The 18719-nt window shown below is 39.8% G+C and overlaps 1 protein-coding gene and 3 long non-coding RNA genes across 4 annotated transcripts; all 4 read left to right on the forward strand.

The window, feature by feature from the left end:
* The first annotated feature begins 72 nt into the window (after positions 1-72).
* Positions 73-759, forward strand: LOC142230909 (uncharacterized). The gene has a single exon (XM_075301527.1). It carries the CDS (start codon positions 73-75, stop codon positions 757-759), a length of 687 nt encoding a protein of 228 aa, XP_075157642.1.
* A 787-nt stretch (positions 760-1546) lies between these two features.
* Positions 1547-2611, forward strand: LOC142230344 (uncharacterized). Its single transcript, XR_012720659.1, has 3 exons — positions 1547-1742; positions 1837-2002; positions 2073-2611. It is a non-coding gene; the product is annotated as an uncharacterized LOC142230344 (long non-coding RNA).
* Positions 2612-9109: 6498 nt separating this feature from the next.
* On the forward strand, positions 9110-10153 carry LOC142229111 (uncharacterized). Its single transcript, XR_012720337.1, has 3 exons — positions 9110-9305; positions 9400-9557; positions 9628-10153. It is a non-coding gene; the product is annotated as an uncharacterized LOC142229111 (long non-coding RNA).
* A 7471-nt stretch (positions 10154-17624) lies between these two features.
* On the forward strand, positions 17625-18461 carry LOC142230345 (uncharacterized). Its single transcript, XR_012720660.1, has 3 exons — positions 17625-17758; positions 17853-18008; positions 18079-18461. It is a non-coding gene; the product is annotated as an uncharacterized LOC142230345 (long non-coding RNA).
* Positions 18462-18719: the final 258 nt, after the last annotated feature.

Raw genomic sequence — 18719 nt, forward strand, 5'->3', positions numbered from 1 at the left:
GAGAACGGCACCCTTGTTGCGATACACCTCCAAACAGAGTACTTGGCGATCAATCTCCATCGAGATGAATACATGCCACTCTCCAGTGATGACATTCGCAACTGTATTCAACCAAGCGGTGATACTTTTATCTGCGATAATAATCACGCGATATTCTCGAAGGGATCTATGGCGGCTTCGTGCGAAGTAGATATGTTCAGGCATAAACCAACAACCAGATGCAAACTCAACATTTACAAGGAGCCTATCATCTGGCAACAACTACATCATAAGAACCAATGGATTTATGCTACCACATATGAAATTGACGTCAGTACTGTTTGCGGAACAAAAACTCTACAATACACGCTCCAAGGTTCCGGGATCATCAACCTTGAACCAATTTGCACCCTCAAAACCTCTGAAGTCACTCTACGAGGCTTTCCGAAATTCAACTTAACAACGCATGAGAAAAGGTCCACTGCAATTCTCAACTCGACTGATCAGCTATTAATAAACCATACCGAGCAGCTAACAGATCTCCAGAACAAACTTCAGGAAGCTGACATTTCAACTTTTCGCACCACCTACCACTCCGACAGACATCACCATATGGCAATAAGTTACACGGCTCTTATCATATCGTCAATGCTGTTGATGTTCTACCTTGGATGGATATTTCTGAAAAGAGGCGGTGAATCAATCCAACCACCCACGCCCACTCCCCAACCACGTCAAAGCGTTCCGGACACGAATGCTACCCAGTCACCCGAAATTTAAATGTCTCCGGCTAGTTGAACCTGTAGCGTTCAACGTGGGGGAGAATGTTCAAGAACACAGTTGCATTACACTGCTATAGGATATAACATAAATATAATTAAAATTAATTACATAGTAAATAGCATTTACGCTGCTATATTATAGAGCATATATGTTTAAATATCATTTGCATTGTAAGCAGCAGAAGTCAACAGCCGACCTATTTAAATAAAGAATCAAATTTCACCGACAATAATTGGTCAGGTTGTCGACTTCTGCTGCACTAGTTCATTAAACTAATATACTAAGTCAGCATAAATATTATTTAAGTCACTGACATAGCATAGGCTACATATCCAACATGTTAACTTAGTATTCTGACTAATCATCAGTTATTTAGTATAAATAACTTGAATGAAAATAAACATCATGCTAGATCAAATTGGCATTTTGCATCATTATCATCGACATACGGTTCAAGTACCCTATGTCCAACATCTAACAGTTCTTGTTTGTACTTGAACAACTTTAGGAATTTATACAGTTCTTGTTTGTACTTGAACTACCCTACGAATTATACATATATATATATATATATATATATATATATATATATATATATATATATATATATATATATATATATATATATATATATATATATATATATATATATATATATATATATATATATATATATATATATATATATATATATATATATATATATATATATATATATATATATATATATATATATTCAGATCAGATCACGCACACATACACACTTCTTCAAAAATCGAATTCAAATTTAAAACCAATTCATTTATCTACAAACATATGTTCCCTAATCCTATATCCCTTTTCAGGCTATCCAAAGTATAAATCTTGGAGAAAATTATAAATTTCAAAATAATTCCGAAACTAACACTAAAAGAGAAAAAGGTAATTACCAATCGATACAAAATTCAGGAAAAGGATTCAAAAAGTGATTCTTCAAACAGGTGAGTAACTGCAAACCAATAGGGTGGATTAATAACAAGAAAATTTGCATAACTCCAACACAACATAAATTTTCCCCTATTTCTCTTTTCACAGATACGTACTGCTGGCACTTACAAATGAAAAAAAAACGGTATTGTGTTACCCCCTTATTAACAAAACCAAAAGGACAATGGAGACAATGGAGAAACACTAAACACAAATTTCATCCACGACGCTATTTGGTTGGCATATGTGAATCTAAAAGTATACGGACGGACTGGTAAGTTAACACAATTTGGGCTATTGAAACTAACTACTATTGCTGATGAATGGTATTATCTACTCCCTAGGTTACGTCGCAAACGACTATCAGGTATTACACCGTTCGAAATCGTGACTTACGTCCCCCTTTGGAAGAGATGAATACCTGACCACTTTTCCCACCCAGACTTCACGTATTCATCTATGGACACGCGATTTGGACAAATTAACTATCAACACCGGGACCTGCACAGACAAACACATGAGACAAGGTAGAAACTATTGTGGCCAAAATCAATGCTGTGGTAGACCTGATTTCTCAGGCCCCATGTTGCGGGCGCCATTTTTGTCACAGCCCGGAGGCTACTGCCATCTGGAGTGAGGAACTGAGTTGCCGTACGCTGGTTGCTGAACAGTGTTGCCGGCTTTTGGCTCAGTCTGTGGGGCGCGGTTCATTGGCAACTCAGTCCTCTGGCAGCTGACGAAAAAACTAAACATTCAACCAGCTTTGGAGGACAGCACAAAGACCAACAGGTACGAATCACAAAAATCAACATCCACCTAACTTACCACCCATATTGGCTTGCTGGCATGCCGGATTTCCAAGGCATGTCATGGCCTGACCCTCCCCAACCATGGTGTCCCCTTGGCCGCAATAATTTATTTTAATTTATATATATTGTTACGAATTTAATAATTATAGATATAAGTTTATTTAAATTAGTTTCCGTTAATTTAAAATTTCAAATTGTAACGATAAAATTTCGCTATCACTTGTTGGAATCATCTATTCATTTCTAGTATTTTCCTGAATTTCGTTTATGTTCTTTTGTTTGCTTACCAAAATGTTAGTTCTTACTCTCTCATAGAATAGCAACCCCTTTGCTTTGTTATTCTGCATTCTCATTTCATCTCATTGTCTATTGTCATTATTGTTGTTGTTGTAGTAATGCGAGCATATATCTATGTGAGTGTGTATGTGTTTGGCAGCCACCAGATGAACATCTTAATGGTCGTAGATCCTTCTAGCATTGTCTAAGAATGTTCTGGCGTTGCCAGAATATTGTAGTGCTACCAGAATGTTCTCGTATTGCCACACCGTCATATATAAAAGCGCTCGCATGCTGCTAACGAGTCAGTCTTAATTAAAGCGTCAAACGAATAACTTCAGTGTGAACGAATTGTAAAGTGTGAAGTCAAAGTAAATAAATTGTAGATTGTCGTTATTCAAAAGAACTGTGTTTTAATTGTCGGGTAATTAAAAACGCCTAAATATAAAAACGTAACAATTGGTGTCGGAAGTGAAATAACGAAAAAAAATCTACAATGAAGTTTAATGAGCTTCGTGTGGAAGACTTAAAAAAGGAATTGAGCAAAATGGAGCTGCCGACAACAGGCAATAAGGCCCAGCTTCAAAAGCGTCTACTGGAAGAGTTTGAACGGCGTAATATGGACATTGCGACGCATGAGTTTGATTATAAGGAAGACATTGATGAATCAATACTCGTCAATACAAGCAGTGTAGAAACTCCATCTGTGGCTTCGAGTGTTGTGGATTACACCTCAATGCTCAATGTTTTGAGCAAAATGATGGAAGAGAATTCTAGAAAACTGGAAGCAAATTCTCTAAAAATGGAAGAAAATTCTAGAAAATTGCTGGAAGAAAACGCTCTAAAAATGCAAGAAAATTCTAGAAAAATGATGGAAGAAAATTCTCTTCTTTTGGTGGAGAAATATGACGAAAATTCTAGAATTCTTAATGAAAAGTTACAACAACTTTCGGAAGGTATGGAGAAACGCGTAGACCACATTGAAAGTCAAATTGTGGAATTGGATAAGAAATTTGTGGTTCACGATGAAAAATTTCTACACCTTGAGAAAAAAATGTCAGAACTAGAAATGAAAGGTGGTCCAGTGCGCGTAATCGAGGGCCCAAAAATCAAAACTCCTGTTTTTGATGGTTCATCTTCATTTGATGTTTTCAAATTCCAATTTGAGACGGTGGCATCCAGAAACATGTGGAATGACAACGACTGAGCAATTGAACTTCTGTTGGCATTGAAGGGTAATGCTGCCGATGTAATACAAAGTATCCCAACTTCTTCCAGAAATAACTATAAGGAAGTAATAGCTGCGCTACAACGCAAGTACGGTGGAGAACATAAGCAAGACATCTTCAGAATGGAATTAAGAGGAAGGGTCCAGAAATCAAATGAGACTCTACAAGATTTTGCAACAGAAGTTGAGCGGTTGGTGCTGTTGGCATACCCAGGAGAGAGTCACCCACTTGTGGACCGCATCAAAATTGAGACCTTTGTGAATGGCATTCGAGACCCAGACATAAAATGTGCAACATATGCGTCACAAAAAGCTACATTTGTGGAAACTGTAACATTTGCCCTTACACAAGAGACAGCGAGGGTACTAGCACGTCCTCAAATTCACAAAGTACGTAAGGTGGAGACCGAGAATGACGAATCAAATTCCGTGATTGATTCAGTGAAAGAAGCCGTTAAGCAGGCAATGCAAGAAATGAAGCAAGAGGCAAATAAATCCCGGATCAAATGCTATAACTGTGATAAGCCGGGACATCTAGCTCGAGAATGCAAAGCACGACGCAAACGGTCAAGGTCCACATCACCATCTCCATTAAACAATAGCCATAAGAAGGTGACCCCACAGTCAAGTGAGTCACCTTTAAACTAAATCGAGCTAGTTCAGCGGGGCAAGAGCTGGCTCCCACAGTCGATGGCCCCACCATCTCCATAGCAATAGTTCAACAGAAAAATAACAATTTAACTATTGCGGGTGTTATTAATGGCGACAAGCGTACTTTGACGTTGGATACTGGTGCATCAAAGTCTATCATTAGATCTGATTTAGTAAAAGGAAAAGTTACACCACTGATTGGAGTCAAGCTACGCACGGCTACAGGGGAACCCGCAACCGTATATGGAAAGGTCACCGTAAAATTAACTATTGCTAACAAATCCGTTACTTATGATTTCATTGTGGCAGATATAGTAGACGAAGTTATAATTGGAGCGGATTTCATGATTGCTTTTGGTCTCAATTTGGATATGAAGCGTCGTGTAATGACATGGTGCGATGCCGAAATAACGGTAAACGTGGGATACGACGGGAATACACCTGTCAGACGTTTGACAACGAGCCAGTCGGAGTCTATACCACCGAATGCCGAAGCAATTATATGGGTTTCTATGAATGGAGATTGTGAAGTCGGCCAATTGTGGGTTGTTGAACCAGCAGAAAACAAAAGCAACAACATCTTGATAGCAAGTGCCCTGGTAACAACGAACGAAGAGAGACTAATACCAGTTCGTGTCTTGAACTTGTCTGACAATCATGAGCAAATCGTAAAATTTTCTGATATTGGAAAATGTACACCAGCCGAGGCAATAGTCAATTTGGGAGGCACCTCATCAAAGACACATGGAGCAGTGAGAAAACATCTAGAAGGGTATTTCGAGGCTTGGACACGTCATCTATCGCCGTCAGAGAGAAATAAAGCCAAGCAATTGTTGTGGAAAAACGCCTCTGCTTTTGCTTCTGAAAAGGGAAATCAAGGAAGAACATCTGTAGTGAAACATGAAATTAAAACCGCAGAAGAAAGGCCCATAAAACAGGCACCACGAAGTGTTCCCCTGGCAAAAAGAGACGAAGTTCAAAAGCTCATAAAGGAAATGGCGGAGAGTGGAGTGATCGAGCCATCATCAAGTCCTTGGTGTTCCCCAGTTGTGCTGGTCAAAAAGAAAGATGGAAGTACCCGATTCTGCGTGGACTACAGAAAACTGAATGATGTCACCAAAAAGGACAGTTATCCGCTTCCACGCATTGATGACACGTTGGACACACTAGCCGGAACAACATGGTTTTCTACGCTTGATTTGCAGAGTGGATATTGGCAAGTAGAGATTGCCGAGAAAGACAAGGAAAAGACGGCTTTTGGCGTTAATGGCGGTCTCTGGCAATTCAATGTAATGCCGTTCGGGCTCTGCAACGCTCCGGCTACCTTCGAAAGATTGATGGAGCGGGTACTGAAGGGGTTGCACTGGAAGTCGTGCTTGATATACTTGGACGACATCATAGTGATGGGCAAAACATTTGACGAGCACCTTAAGAACTTGAAAGACGTTATCCAGCAATTGTCAGCCGCTGGTCTACGCCTTAACGCAAAGAAATGCTCCCTTTTCCAGCGGGAAGTTAAATACCTGGGTCATCATGTGACTGCAGAGGGCATATCCACCGATGAAGACAAAATCCAAGCTGTCAGAGATTGGCCACGACCCCGAAATCTCCACGAATTAAGAAGTTTCCTTGGGTTATGTACATATTACCGACGATTCGTCCCAAACTTCGCCAGCATCGCCGCTAGTCTCCATAAATTGACGCAGAAAGGTCAGAAGTTCCAGTGGAGCGACGAACAGGAGGATTCATTCCAACATTTAAAAGAACTTTTATGTTCAGCTCCTGTTCTAGCGTATCCTATTCCGGGCGAAAAATTTGTTTTGGATACAGATGCTAGCGCGCATGGTATTGGAGGTGTGCTATCCCAACAGATAGACGGCAAGGAGAAGGTCATCGGATATTTCAGCCGAACGTTGTCCAAGCCCGAAAAGAACTACTGTGTAACGCGACGAGAGCTGCTAGCCGTCATAGAGGGTGTAAAACATTATCATAAATATTTGTATGGACAACACTTCTTGCTCAGGACTGATCACTCAGCTCTACGATGGTTGCTCCAATTCAAGAATCCGGAAGCTCAACTGGCACGTTGGATCGAGAGGCTCCAAAGCTATGATTTCAGTATCGAGCATAGAAAAGGTGGAAAACACGGTAACGCTGACGCTTTGTCACGTCGACCTTGCAGTATAGAATGCAAGCACTGCTCGAAAGCTGAACATAAGGAGGAGATTGTTGATATTCGGCTGTTACACATCGAATCTGGGGTGGACTGGCCAACAGAACAGCGTAAAGATCCCATTTTGAACAAAATTATTTCGGCAAAGGAAGAGAACAAGAAGCCCAGTAAGAAAGACATCGCAGCCGAAAGTCCACTTATGAAATCATACTGGGCTCAATGGGATAGTTTAGTTCTAGTCAATGGATCCCTGCAACGTAAATGGGAAAGCGAAGATGGCAAGAGCAGCCGAAATTTGATCATCGTACCGGATTCCAAAATAAGAGACGTTTTGGCGGAGTTCCATAATGGTCCCAGTGGAGGTCATCTGGGAATAACCAAAACCGCCGAGAAAGTGAAGCAACGATTCTACTGGGTTGGATGCCAGAAATCAATTGCTGAATGGGTAGCCAATTGCGAGAAGTGCATGAAGGCGAAAGGTCCAACAAGGAAAAGTCGAGGTCCTATGCAAGAATATAGACCAGGAGCCCCGTTTGAAAGAATAGCAATGGACGTGGCAGGCCCTTTCCCAGTAAGTGATTCTGGAAACCGTTATGTCCTTGTGGTCATGGATTACTTCAGCAAATGGCCGGAGGTGTATGCAATTCCAAACCAAGAGGCAAAAACGATTGTGGATGTGGTCAACAAAAACTGGATATGTCGCTACGGTGTGCCGTCCGAGATTCACTCAGACCAGGGAAGAAATTTTGAATCGGCCATATTCAAAGAGATGTGTGAATCCCTTGGTATCAAGAAAACGAGGACTACGCCATTACATCCACAATCCGATGGCATGGTAGAAAGGTTTAATCGCACTCTGGAGGAACATCTTCGAAAAGTAGTGGACAACGGCCAGAGGGACTGGGACGAGCATATACCAAAGTTTTTGCTGTCGTATAGATCTGCCATTCATGATTCCACCTCTCGAACACCGGCCAATGTTCTATTCGGAACTGAGTTGAAGTTGCCTGGCGATCTGATATTCGGCGCTAAACCTAATGAGCTCGCCATGGAAGAAAACAGAAACGGCATCCCAAACACTTTCGGTGAAGTTCACGAATCAGTGCGCAACAAAATAAAAATGGTCAGCAACAGAATGAAGGCGAGATACGATCGTGCTGTAAATACAGAGGGCTTCCAAGAAGAAGAATTGGTTCTGCTATTTAACCCGCAACGAAAGAAAGGATTGTGTCCTAAACTGCAAACACAGTGGGAAGGCCCATACAAAGTCATCAAGAAGATCAATGATGTTGTATACCGGATTCAGAAGGACGACAGCCCTAGATCAAAGATGAAAGTTGTACATCTGGAACGATTGGCTCCTTACGGAACAGGTTCTGTGCCTGTTCGGGACGAACAGGCTTAAGCGGGAGGCAGTGTTACGAATTTAATAATTATAGATATAAGTTTATTTAAATTAGTTTCCGTTAATTTAAAATTTCAAATTGTAACGATAAAATTTCGCTATCACTTGTTGGAATCATCTATTCATTTCTAGTATTTTCCTGAATTTCGTTTATGTTCTTTTGTTTGCTTACCAAAATGTTAGTTCTTACTCTCTCATGGAATAGCAACCCCTTTGCTTTGTTATTCTGCATTCTCATTTCATCTCATTGTCTATTGTCATTATTGTTGTTGTTGTAGTAATGCGAGCATATATCTATATGAGTGTGTATGTGTTTGGCAGCCACCAGATGAACATCTTAATGGTCGTAGATCCTTCTAGCATTGTCTAAGAATGTTCTGGCGTTGCCAGAATATTGTAGTGCTACCAGAATGTTCTCGTATTGCCACACCGTCATATATAAAAGCGCTCGCATGCTGCTAACGAGTCAGTCTTAATTAAAGCGTCAAACGAATAACTTCAGTGTGAACGAATTGTAAAGTGTGAAGTCAAAGTAAATAAATTGTAGATTGTCGTTATTCAAAAGAACTGTGTTTTAATTGTCGGGTAATTAAAAACGCCTAAATATAAAAACGTAACAATATATATATATATATATATATATATATATATATATATATATATATATATATATATATATATATATATATATATATATATATATATATATATATATATATATATATATATATATATATATATATATATATATATATATATATATATATATATATATATATATATATATATATTCAGATCAGATCACGCACACATACACACTTCTTCAAAAATCGAATTCAAATTTAAAACCAATTCATTTATCTACAAACATATGTTCCCTAATCCTATATCCCTTTTCAGGCTATCCAAAGTATACATCTTGGAGAAAATTATAAATTTCAAAATAATTCCGAAACTAACACTAAAAGAGAAAAAGGTAATTACCAATCGATACAAAATTCAGGAAAAGGATTCAAAAAGTGATTCTTCAAACAGGTGAGTAACTGCAAACCAATAGGGTGGATTAATAACAAGAAAATTTGCATAACTCCAACACAACATAAATTTTCCCCTATTTCTCTTTTCACAGATACGTACTGCTGGCACTTACAAATGAAAAAAAAAACCGTATTGTGTTACCCCCTTATTAACAAAACCAAAAGGACAATGGAGAAACACTAAACACAAATTTCATCCACGACGCTATTTGGTTGGCATATGTGAATCTAAAAGTATACGGACGGACTGGTAAGTTAACACAATTTGGGCTATTGAAACTAACTACTATTGCTGATGAATGGTATTATCTACTCCCTAGGTTACGTCGCAAACGACTATCAGGTATTACACCGTTCGAAATCGTGACTTACGTCCCCCTTTGGAAGAGATGAATACCTGACCACTTTTCCCACCCAGACTTCACGTATTCATCTATGGACACGCGATTTGGACAAATTAACTATCAACACCGGGACCTGCACAGACAAACACATGAGACAAGGTAGAAACTATTGTGGCCAAAATCAATGCTGTGGTAGACCTGATTTCTCAGGCCCCATGTTGCGGGCGCCATTTTTGTCACAGCCCGGAGGCTACTGCCATCTGGAGTGAGGAACTGAGTTGCCGTACGCTGGTTGCTGAACAGTGTTGCCGGCTTTTGGCTCAGTCTGTGGGGCGCGGTTCATTGGCAACTCAGTCCTCTGGCAGCTGACGAAAAAACTAAACATTCAACCAGCTTTGGAGGACAGCACAAAGACCAACAGGTACGAATCACAAAAATCAACATCCACCTAACTTACCACCCATATTGGCTTGCTGGCATGCCGGATTTCCAAGGCATGTCATGGCCTGACCCTCCCCAACCATGGTGTCCCCTTGGCCGCAATAATTTATTTTAATTTATATATATTGTTACGAATTTAATAATTATAGATATAAGTTTATTTAAATTAGTTTCCGTTAATTTAAAATTTCAAATTGTAACGATAAAATTTCGCTATCACTTGTTGGAATCATCTATTCATTTCTAGTATTTTCCTGAATTTCGTTTATGTTCTTTTGTTTGCTTACCAAAATGTTAGTTCTTACTCTCTCATAGAATAGCAACCCCTTTGCTTTGTTATTCTGCATTCTCATTTCATCTCATTGTCTATTGTCATTATTGTTGTTGTTGTAGTAATGCGAGCATATATCTATGTGAGTGTGTATGTGTTTGGCAGCCACCAGATGAACATCTTAATGGTCGTAGATCCTTCTAGCATTGTCTAAGAATGTTCTGGCGTTGCCAGAATATTGTAGTGCTACCAGAATGTTCTCGTATTGCCACACCGTCATATATAAAAGCGCTCGCATGCTGCTAACGAGTCAGTCTTAATTAAAGCGTCAAACGAATAACTTCAGTGTGAACGAATTGTAAAGTGTGAAGTCAAAGTAAATAAATTGTAGATTGTCGTTATTCAAAAGAACTGTGTTTTAATTGTCGGGTAATTAAAAACGCCTAAATATAAAAACGTTACAATTGGTGTCGGAAGTGAAATAACGAAAAAAAATCTACAATGAAGTTTAATGAGCTTCGTGTGGAAGACTTAAAAAAGGAATTGAGCAAACTGGAGCTGCCGACAACAGGCAATAAGGCCCAGCTTCAAAAGCGTCTACTGGAAGAGTTTGAACGGCGTAATATGGACATTGCGACGCATGAGTTTGATTATAAGGAAGACATTGATGAATCAATACTCGTCAATACAAGCAGTGTAGAAACTCCATCTGTGGCTTCGAGTGTTGTGGATTACACCTCAATGCTCAATGTTTTGAGCAAAATGATGGAAGAGAATTCTAGAAAACTGGAAGCAAATTCTCTAAAAATGGAAGAAAATTCTAGAAAATTGCTGGAAGAAAACGCTCTAAAAATGCAAGAAAATTCTAGAAAAATGATGGAAGAAAATTCTCTTCTTTTGGTGGAGAAATTTGACGAAAATTCTAGAATTCTTAATGAAAAGTTACAACAACTTTCGGAAGGTATGGAGAAACGCGTAGACCACATTGAAAGTCAAATTGTGGAATTGGATAAGAAATTTGTGGTTCACGATGAAAAATTTCTACACCTTGAGAAAAAAATGTCAGAACTAGAAATGAAAGGTGGTCCAGTGCGCGTAATCGAGGGCCCAAAAATCAAAACTCCTGTTTTTGATGGTTCATCTTCATTTGATGTTTTCAAATTCCAATTTGAGACGGTGGCATCCAGAAACATGTGGAATGACAACGACTGAGCAATTGAACTTCTGTTGGCATTGAAGGGTAATGCTGCCGATGTAATACAAAGTATCCCAACTTCTTCCAGAAATAACTATAAGGAAGTAATAGCTGCGCTACAACGCAAGTACGGTGGAGAACATAAGCAAGACATCTTCAGAATGGAATTAAGAGGAAGGGTCCAGAAATCAAATGAGACTCTACAAGATTTTGCAACAGAAGTTGAGCGGTTGGTGCTGTTGGCATACCCAGGAGAGAGTCACCCACTTGTGGACCGCATCAAAATTGAGACCTTTGTGAATGGCATTCGAGACCCAGACATAAAATGTGCAACATATGCGTCACAAAAAGCTACATTTGTGGAAACTGTAACATTTGCCCTTACACAAGAGACAGCGAGGGTACTAGCACGTCCTCAAATTCACAAAGTACGTAAGGTGGAGACCGAGAATGACGAATCAAATTCCGTGATTGATTCAGTGAAAGAAGCCGTTAAGCAGGCAATGCAAGAAATGAAGCAAGAGGCAAATAAATCCCGGATCAAATGCTATAACTGTGATAAGCCGGGACATCTAGCTCGAGAATGCAAAGCACGACGCAAACGGTCAAGGTCCACATCACCATCTCCATTAAACAATAGCCATAAGAAGGTGACCCCACAGTCAAGTGAGTCACCTTTAAACTAAATCGAGCTAGTTCAGCGGGGCAAGAGCTGGCTCCCACAGTCGATGGCCCCACCATCTCCATAGCAATAGTTCAACAGAAAAATAACAATTTAACTATTGCGGGTGCTATTAATGGCGACAAGCGTACTTTGACGTTGGATACTGGTGCATCAAAGTCTATCATTAGATCTGATTTAGTAAAAGGAAAAGTTACACCACTGATTGGAGTCAAGCTACGCACGGCTACAGGGGAACCCGCAACCGTATATGGAAAGGTCACCGTAAAATTAACTATTGCTAACAAATCCGTTACTTATGATTTCATTGTGGCAGATATAGTAGACGAAGTTATAATTGGAGCGGATTTCATGATTGCTTTTGGTCTCAATTTGGATATTAAGCGTCGTGTAATGACATGGTGCGATGCCGAAATAACGGTAAACGTGGGATACGACGGGAATACACCTGTCAGACGTTTGACAACGAGCCAGTCGGAGTCTATACCACCGAATGCCGAAGCAATTATATGGGTTTCTATGAATGGAGATTGTGAAGTCGGCCAATTGTGGGTTGTTGAACCAGCAGAAAACAAAAGCAACAACATCTTGATAGCAAGTGCCCTGGTAACAACGAACGAAGAGAGACTAATACCAGTTCGTGTCTTGAACTTGTCTGACAATCATGAGCAAATCGTAAAATTTTCTGATATTGGAAAATGTACACCAGCCGAGGCAATAGTCAATTTGGGTGGCACCTCATCAAAGACACATGGAGCAGTGAGAAAACATCTAGAAGGGTATTTCGAGGCTTGGACACGTCATCTATCGCCGTCAGAGAGAAATAAAGCCAAGCAATTGTTGTGGAAAAACTCCTCTGCTTTTGCTTCCGAAAAGGGAAATCAAGGAAGAACATCTGTAGTGAAACATGAAATTAAAACCGCAGAAGAAAGGCCCATAAAACAGGCACCACGAAGTGTTCCCCTGGCAAAAAGAGACGAAGTTCAAAAGCTCATAAAGGAAATGGCGGAGAGTGGAGTGATCGAGCCATCATCAAGTCCTTGGTGTTCCCCAGTTGTGCTGGTCAAAAAGAAAGATGGAAGTACCCGATTCTGCGTGGACTACAGAAAACTGAATGATGTCACCAAAAAGGACAGTTATCCGCTTCCACGCATTGATGACACGTTGGACACACTAGCCGGAACAACATGGTTTTCTACGCTTGATTTGCAGAGTGGATATTGGCAAGTAGAGATCGCCGAGAAAGACAAGGAAAAGACGGCTTTTGGCGTTAATGGCGGTCTACTGAAGGGTACTGAAGGGGTTGCACTGGAAGTCGTGCTTGATATACTTGGACGACATCATAGTGATGGGCAAAACATTTGACGAGCACCTTAAGAACTTGAAAGACGTTATCCAGCAATTGTCAGCCGCTGGTCTACGCCTTAACGCAAAGAAATGCTCCCTTTTCCAGCGGGAAGTTAAATACCTGGGTCATCATGTGACTGCAGAGGGCATATCCACCGATGAAGACAAAATCCAAGCTGTCAGAGATTGGCCACGACCCCGAAATCTCCACGAATTAAGAAGTTTCCTTGGGTTATGTACATATTACCGACGATTCGTCCCAAACTTCGCCAGCATCGCCGCTAGTCTCCATAAATTGACGCAGAAAGGTCAGAAGTTCCAGTGGAGCGACGAACAGGAGGATTCATTCCAACATTTAAAAGAACTTTTATGTTCAGCTCCTGTTCTAGCGTATCCTATTCCGGGCGAAAAATTTGTTTTGGATACAGATGCTAGCGCGCATGGTATTGGAGGTGTGCTATCCCAACAGATAGACGGCAAGGAGAAGGTCATCGGATATTTCAGCCGAACGTTGTCCAAGCCCGAAAAGAACTACTGTGTAACGCGACGAGAGCTGCTAGCCGTCATAGAGGGTGTAAATAGGCTTGCCAGATGGCCGGGATTCGCCTGGATTGTCCCGGAATTTCGTCTCTATGAGGTGTCCCGGATCTTTCACAAAATTTACCAAATATCCCGGAATTTCAATTACTCAAGGCATATGTTTTATTTTTTTACATTTCTTAAAAATGAAAACGATTTAAAATTAAATCGCTTTCAAAATTATTTTTGGTTTTGGATTTTCATACATTTTAAATGTACATTTGTTTGTCCGATTTTGTACCATTTCATTTAATCTCACCACTTTGAGAAAAAAATCAAATCACTGTCTTGCGAATCATCAGCTGTCACTTGAGTAGTAAATGTAAAAAAATATACGCAAATATCCAATTCACGTTTTTCTGCAAAATGCATTTTAACAAATTATAAGTCAAGTTTGTGCTCCCTGCCATCATTTCAAAGTTCGATTTTATCCTATGATTACCATAGACCCTTTAGTGACACTATAACAATCCCCAATTCGGATACGAAATACACCTAAAACCATGTCCATGGCGATATCCAAATTCCCAGTCCAGTCGAAAGCCACTACAAAAGAAGCAGCGATTGTCACCTCAGAGCTTAAGTTTGTTTGCCAAACCCGAAAGTAATATGCCAGTAAATATGAGTTTCGGTTTCCGTTTAAAAAAAAAAATATTCCCAAAATTATTTACGTTTTATATAAAATCGTCGCAGCCATATTGGGAGAAAGTTTCAGAGGCTCCAATATATTTAGGAATTTCAAAGCTTGCTGACAATTACGACTACGCCATGGCGTTTATGCAAATTTACCAAGTGATAAAATATGGGGAACTAATATCGAAAAATATGACTGTTTTTGCTTGTCCCGACAAATCCCGGAATGTACGGCGCAATGTCCCGGATTTCGGCAACCATCATCTGGCAACCCTAGGTGTAAAACATTATCATAAATATTTGTATGGACAACACTTCTTGCTCAGGACTGATCACTCAGCTCTACGATGGTTGCTCCAATTCAAGAATCCGGAAGCTCAACTGGCACGTTGGATCGAGAGGCGCCAAAGCTATGATTTCAGTATCGAGCATAGAAAAGGTGGAAAACACGGTAACGCTGACGCTTTGTCACGTCGACCTTGCAGTATAGAATGCAAGCACTGCTCGAAAGCTGAACATAAGGAGGAGATTGTTGATATTCGGCTGTTACACATCGAATCTGGGATGGACTGGCCAACAGAACAGCGTAAAGATCCCATTTTGAACAAAATTATTTCGGCAAAGGAAGAGAACAAGAAGCCCAGTAAGAAAGACATCGCAGCCGAAAGTCCACTTATGAAATCATACTGGGCTCAATGGGATAGTTTAGTTCTAGTCAATGGATCCCTGCAACGTAAATGGGAAAGCGAAGATGGCAAGAGCAGCCGAAATTTGATCATCGTACCGGATTCCAAAATAAGAGACGTTTTGGCGGAGTTCCATAATGGTCCCAGTGGAGGTCATCTGGGAATAACCAAAACCGCCGAGAAAGTGAAGCAACGATTCTACTGGGTTGGATGCCAGAAATCAATTGCTGAATGGGTAGCCAATTGCGAGAAGTGCATGAAGGCGAAAGGTCCAACAAGGAAAAGTCGAGGTCCTATGCAAGAATATAGACCAGGAGCCCCGTTTGAAAGAATAGCAATGGACGTGGCAGGCCCTTTCCCAGTAAGTGATTCTGGAAACCGTTATGTCCTTGTGGTCATGGATTACTTCAGCAAATGGCCGGAGGTGTATGCAATTCCAAACCAAGAGGCAAAAACGATTGTGGATGTGGTCAACAAAAACTGGATATGTCGCTACGGTGTGCCGTCCGAGATTCACTCAGACCAGGGAAGAAATTTTGAATCGGCCATATTCAAAGAGATGTGTGAATCCCTTGGTATCAAGAAAACGAGGACTACGCCATTACATCCACAATCCGATGGCATGGTAGAAAGGTTTAATCGCACTCTGGAGGAACATCTTCGAAAAGTAGTGGACAACGGCCAGAGGGACTGGGACGAGCATATACCAAAGTTTTTGCTGTCGTATAGATCTGCCATTCATGATTCCACCTCTCGAACACCGGCCAATGTTCTATTCGGAACTGAGTTGAAGTTGCCTGGCGATCTGATATTCGGCGCTAAACCTAATGAGCTCGCCATGGAAGAAAACAGAAACGGCATCCCAAACACTTTCGGTGAAGTTCACGAATCAGTGCGCAACAAAATAAAAATGGTCAGCAACAGAATGAAGGCGAGATACGATCGTGCTGTAAATACAGAGGGCTTCCAAGAAGAAGAATTGGTTCTGCTATTTAACCCGCAACGAAAGAAAGGATTGTGTCCTAAACTGCAAACACAGTGGGAAGGCCCATACAAAGTCATCAAGAAGATCAATGATGTTGTATACCGGATTCAGAAGGACGACAGCCCTAGATCAAAGATGAAAGTTGTACATCTGGAACGATTGGCTCCTTACGGAACAGGTTCTGTGCCTGTTCGGGACGAACAGGCTTAAGCGGGAGGCAGTGTTACGAATTTAATAATTATAGATATAAGTTTATTTAAATTAGTTTCCGTTAATTTAAAATTTCAAATTGTAACGATAAAATTTCGCTATCACTTGTTGGAATCATCTATTCATTTCTAGTATTTTCCTGAATTTCGTTTATGTTCTTTTGTTTGCTTACCAAAATGTTAGTTCTTACTCTCTCATAGAATAGCAACCCCTTTGCTTTGTTATTCTGCATTCTCATTTCATCTCATTGTCTATTGTCATTATTGTTGTTGTTGTAGTAATGCGAGCATATATCTATGTGAGTGTGTATGTGTTTGGCAGCCACCAGATGAACATCTTAATGGTCGTAGATCCTTCTAGCATTGTCTAAGAATGTTCTGGCGTTGCCAGAATATTGTAGTGCTACCAGAATGTTCTCGTATTGCCACACCGTCATATATAAAAGCGCTCGCATGCTGCTAACGAGTCAGTCTTAATTAAAGCGTCAAACGAATAACTTCAGTGTGAACGAATTGTAAAGTGTGAAGTCAAAGTAAATAAATTGTAGATTGTCGTTATTCAAAAGAACTGTGTTTTAATTGTCGGGTAATTAAAAACGCCTAAATATAAAAACGTAACAATATATATATATATATATATATATATATATATATATATATATATATATATATATATATATATATATATATATATATATATATATATATATATATATATATATATATATATATATATATATATATATATATATATATATATATATATATATATATATATATATATATATATATATATATATATATATATATATATATATATATATATATGTATATATATATATATTCAGATCAGATCACGCACACATACACACTTCTTCAAAAATCGAATTCAAATTTAAAACCAATTCATTTATCTACAAACATATGTTCCCTAATCCTATATCCCTATCCAAAGTATACATCTTGGAGAAAATTATAAATTTCAAAATAATTCCGAAACTAACACTAAAAGAGAAAAAGGTAATTACCAATCGATACAAAATTCAGGAAAAGGATTCAAAAAGTGATTCTTCAAACAGGTGAGTAACTGCAAACCAATAGGGTGGATTAATAACAAGAAAATTTGCATAACTCCAACACAACATAAATTTTCCCCTATTTCTCTTTTCACAGATACGTACTGCTGGCACTTACAAATGAAAAAAAACGGTATTGTGTTACCCCCTTATTAACAAAACCAAAAGGACAATGGAGAAACACTAAACACAAATTTCATCCACGACGCTATTTGGTTGGCATATGTGAATCTAAAAGTATACGGACGGACTGGTAAGTTAACACAATTTGGGCTATTGAAACTAACTACTATTGCTGATGAATGGTATTATCTACTCCCTAGGTTACGTCGCAAACGACTATCAGGTATTACACCGTTCGAAATCGTGACTTACGTCCCCCTTTGGAAGAGATGAATACCTGACCACTTTTCCCACCCAGACTTCAAGTATTCATCTATGGACACGCGATTTGGACAAATTAACTATCAACACCGGGACCTGCACAGACAAACACATGAGACAAGGTAGAAACTATTGTGGCCAAAATCAATGCTGTGGTAGACCTGATTTCTCAGGCCCCATGTTGCGGGCGCCATTTTTGTCACAGCCCGGATTCTACTGCCATCTGGAGTGAGGAACTGAGTTGCCGTACGCTGGTTGCTGAACAGTGTTGCCGGCTTTTGGCTCAGTCTGTGGGGTGCGGTTCATTGGCAACTCAGTCCTCTGGCAGCTGACGAAAAACCTAAACATTCAACCAGCTTTGGAGGACAGCACAAAGACCAACAGGTACGTATCACAAAAATCAACATCCACCTAACTTACCACCCATATTGGCTTGCTGGCATGCCGGATTTCCAAGGCATGTCATGGCCTGACCCTCCCCAACCATGGTGTCCCCTTGGCCCATCAACTCGGGACACCCCAAATGCTACTCACCTGTCTGTTAAATCACCTTTTCCCCCTTTCCCTTATAACTCCTTTA

Source organism: Haematobia irritans, chromosome 3 (assembly GCF_050003625.1).
Source record: "Haematobia irritans isolate KBUSLIRL chromosome 3, ASM5000362v1, whole genome shotgun sequence".
Taxonomy (NCBI): Eukaryota; Metazoa; Arthropoda; class Insecta; order Diptera; family Muscidae; genus Haematobia; species Haematobia irritans.

Coding starts and splice junctions, on each gene's coding strand:
- LOC142230909 (XM_075301527.1), top strand. CDS start 73: ATGCCACTCTCCAGTGATGACATTCGCAACTGTATTCAACCAAGCGGT.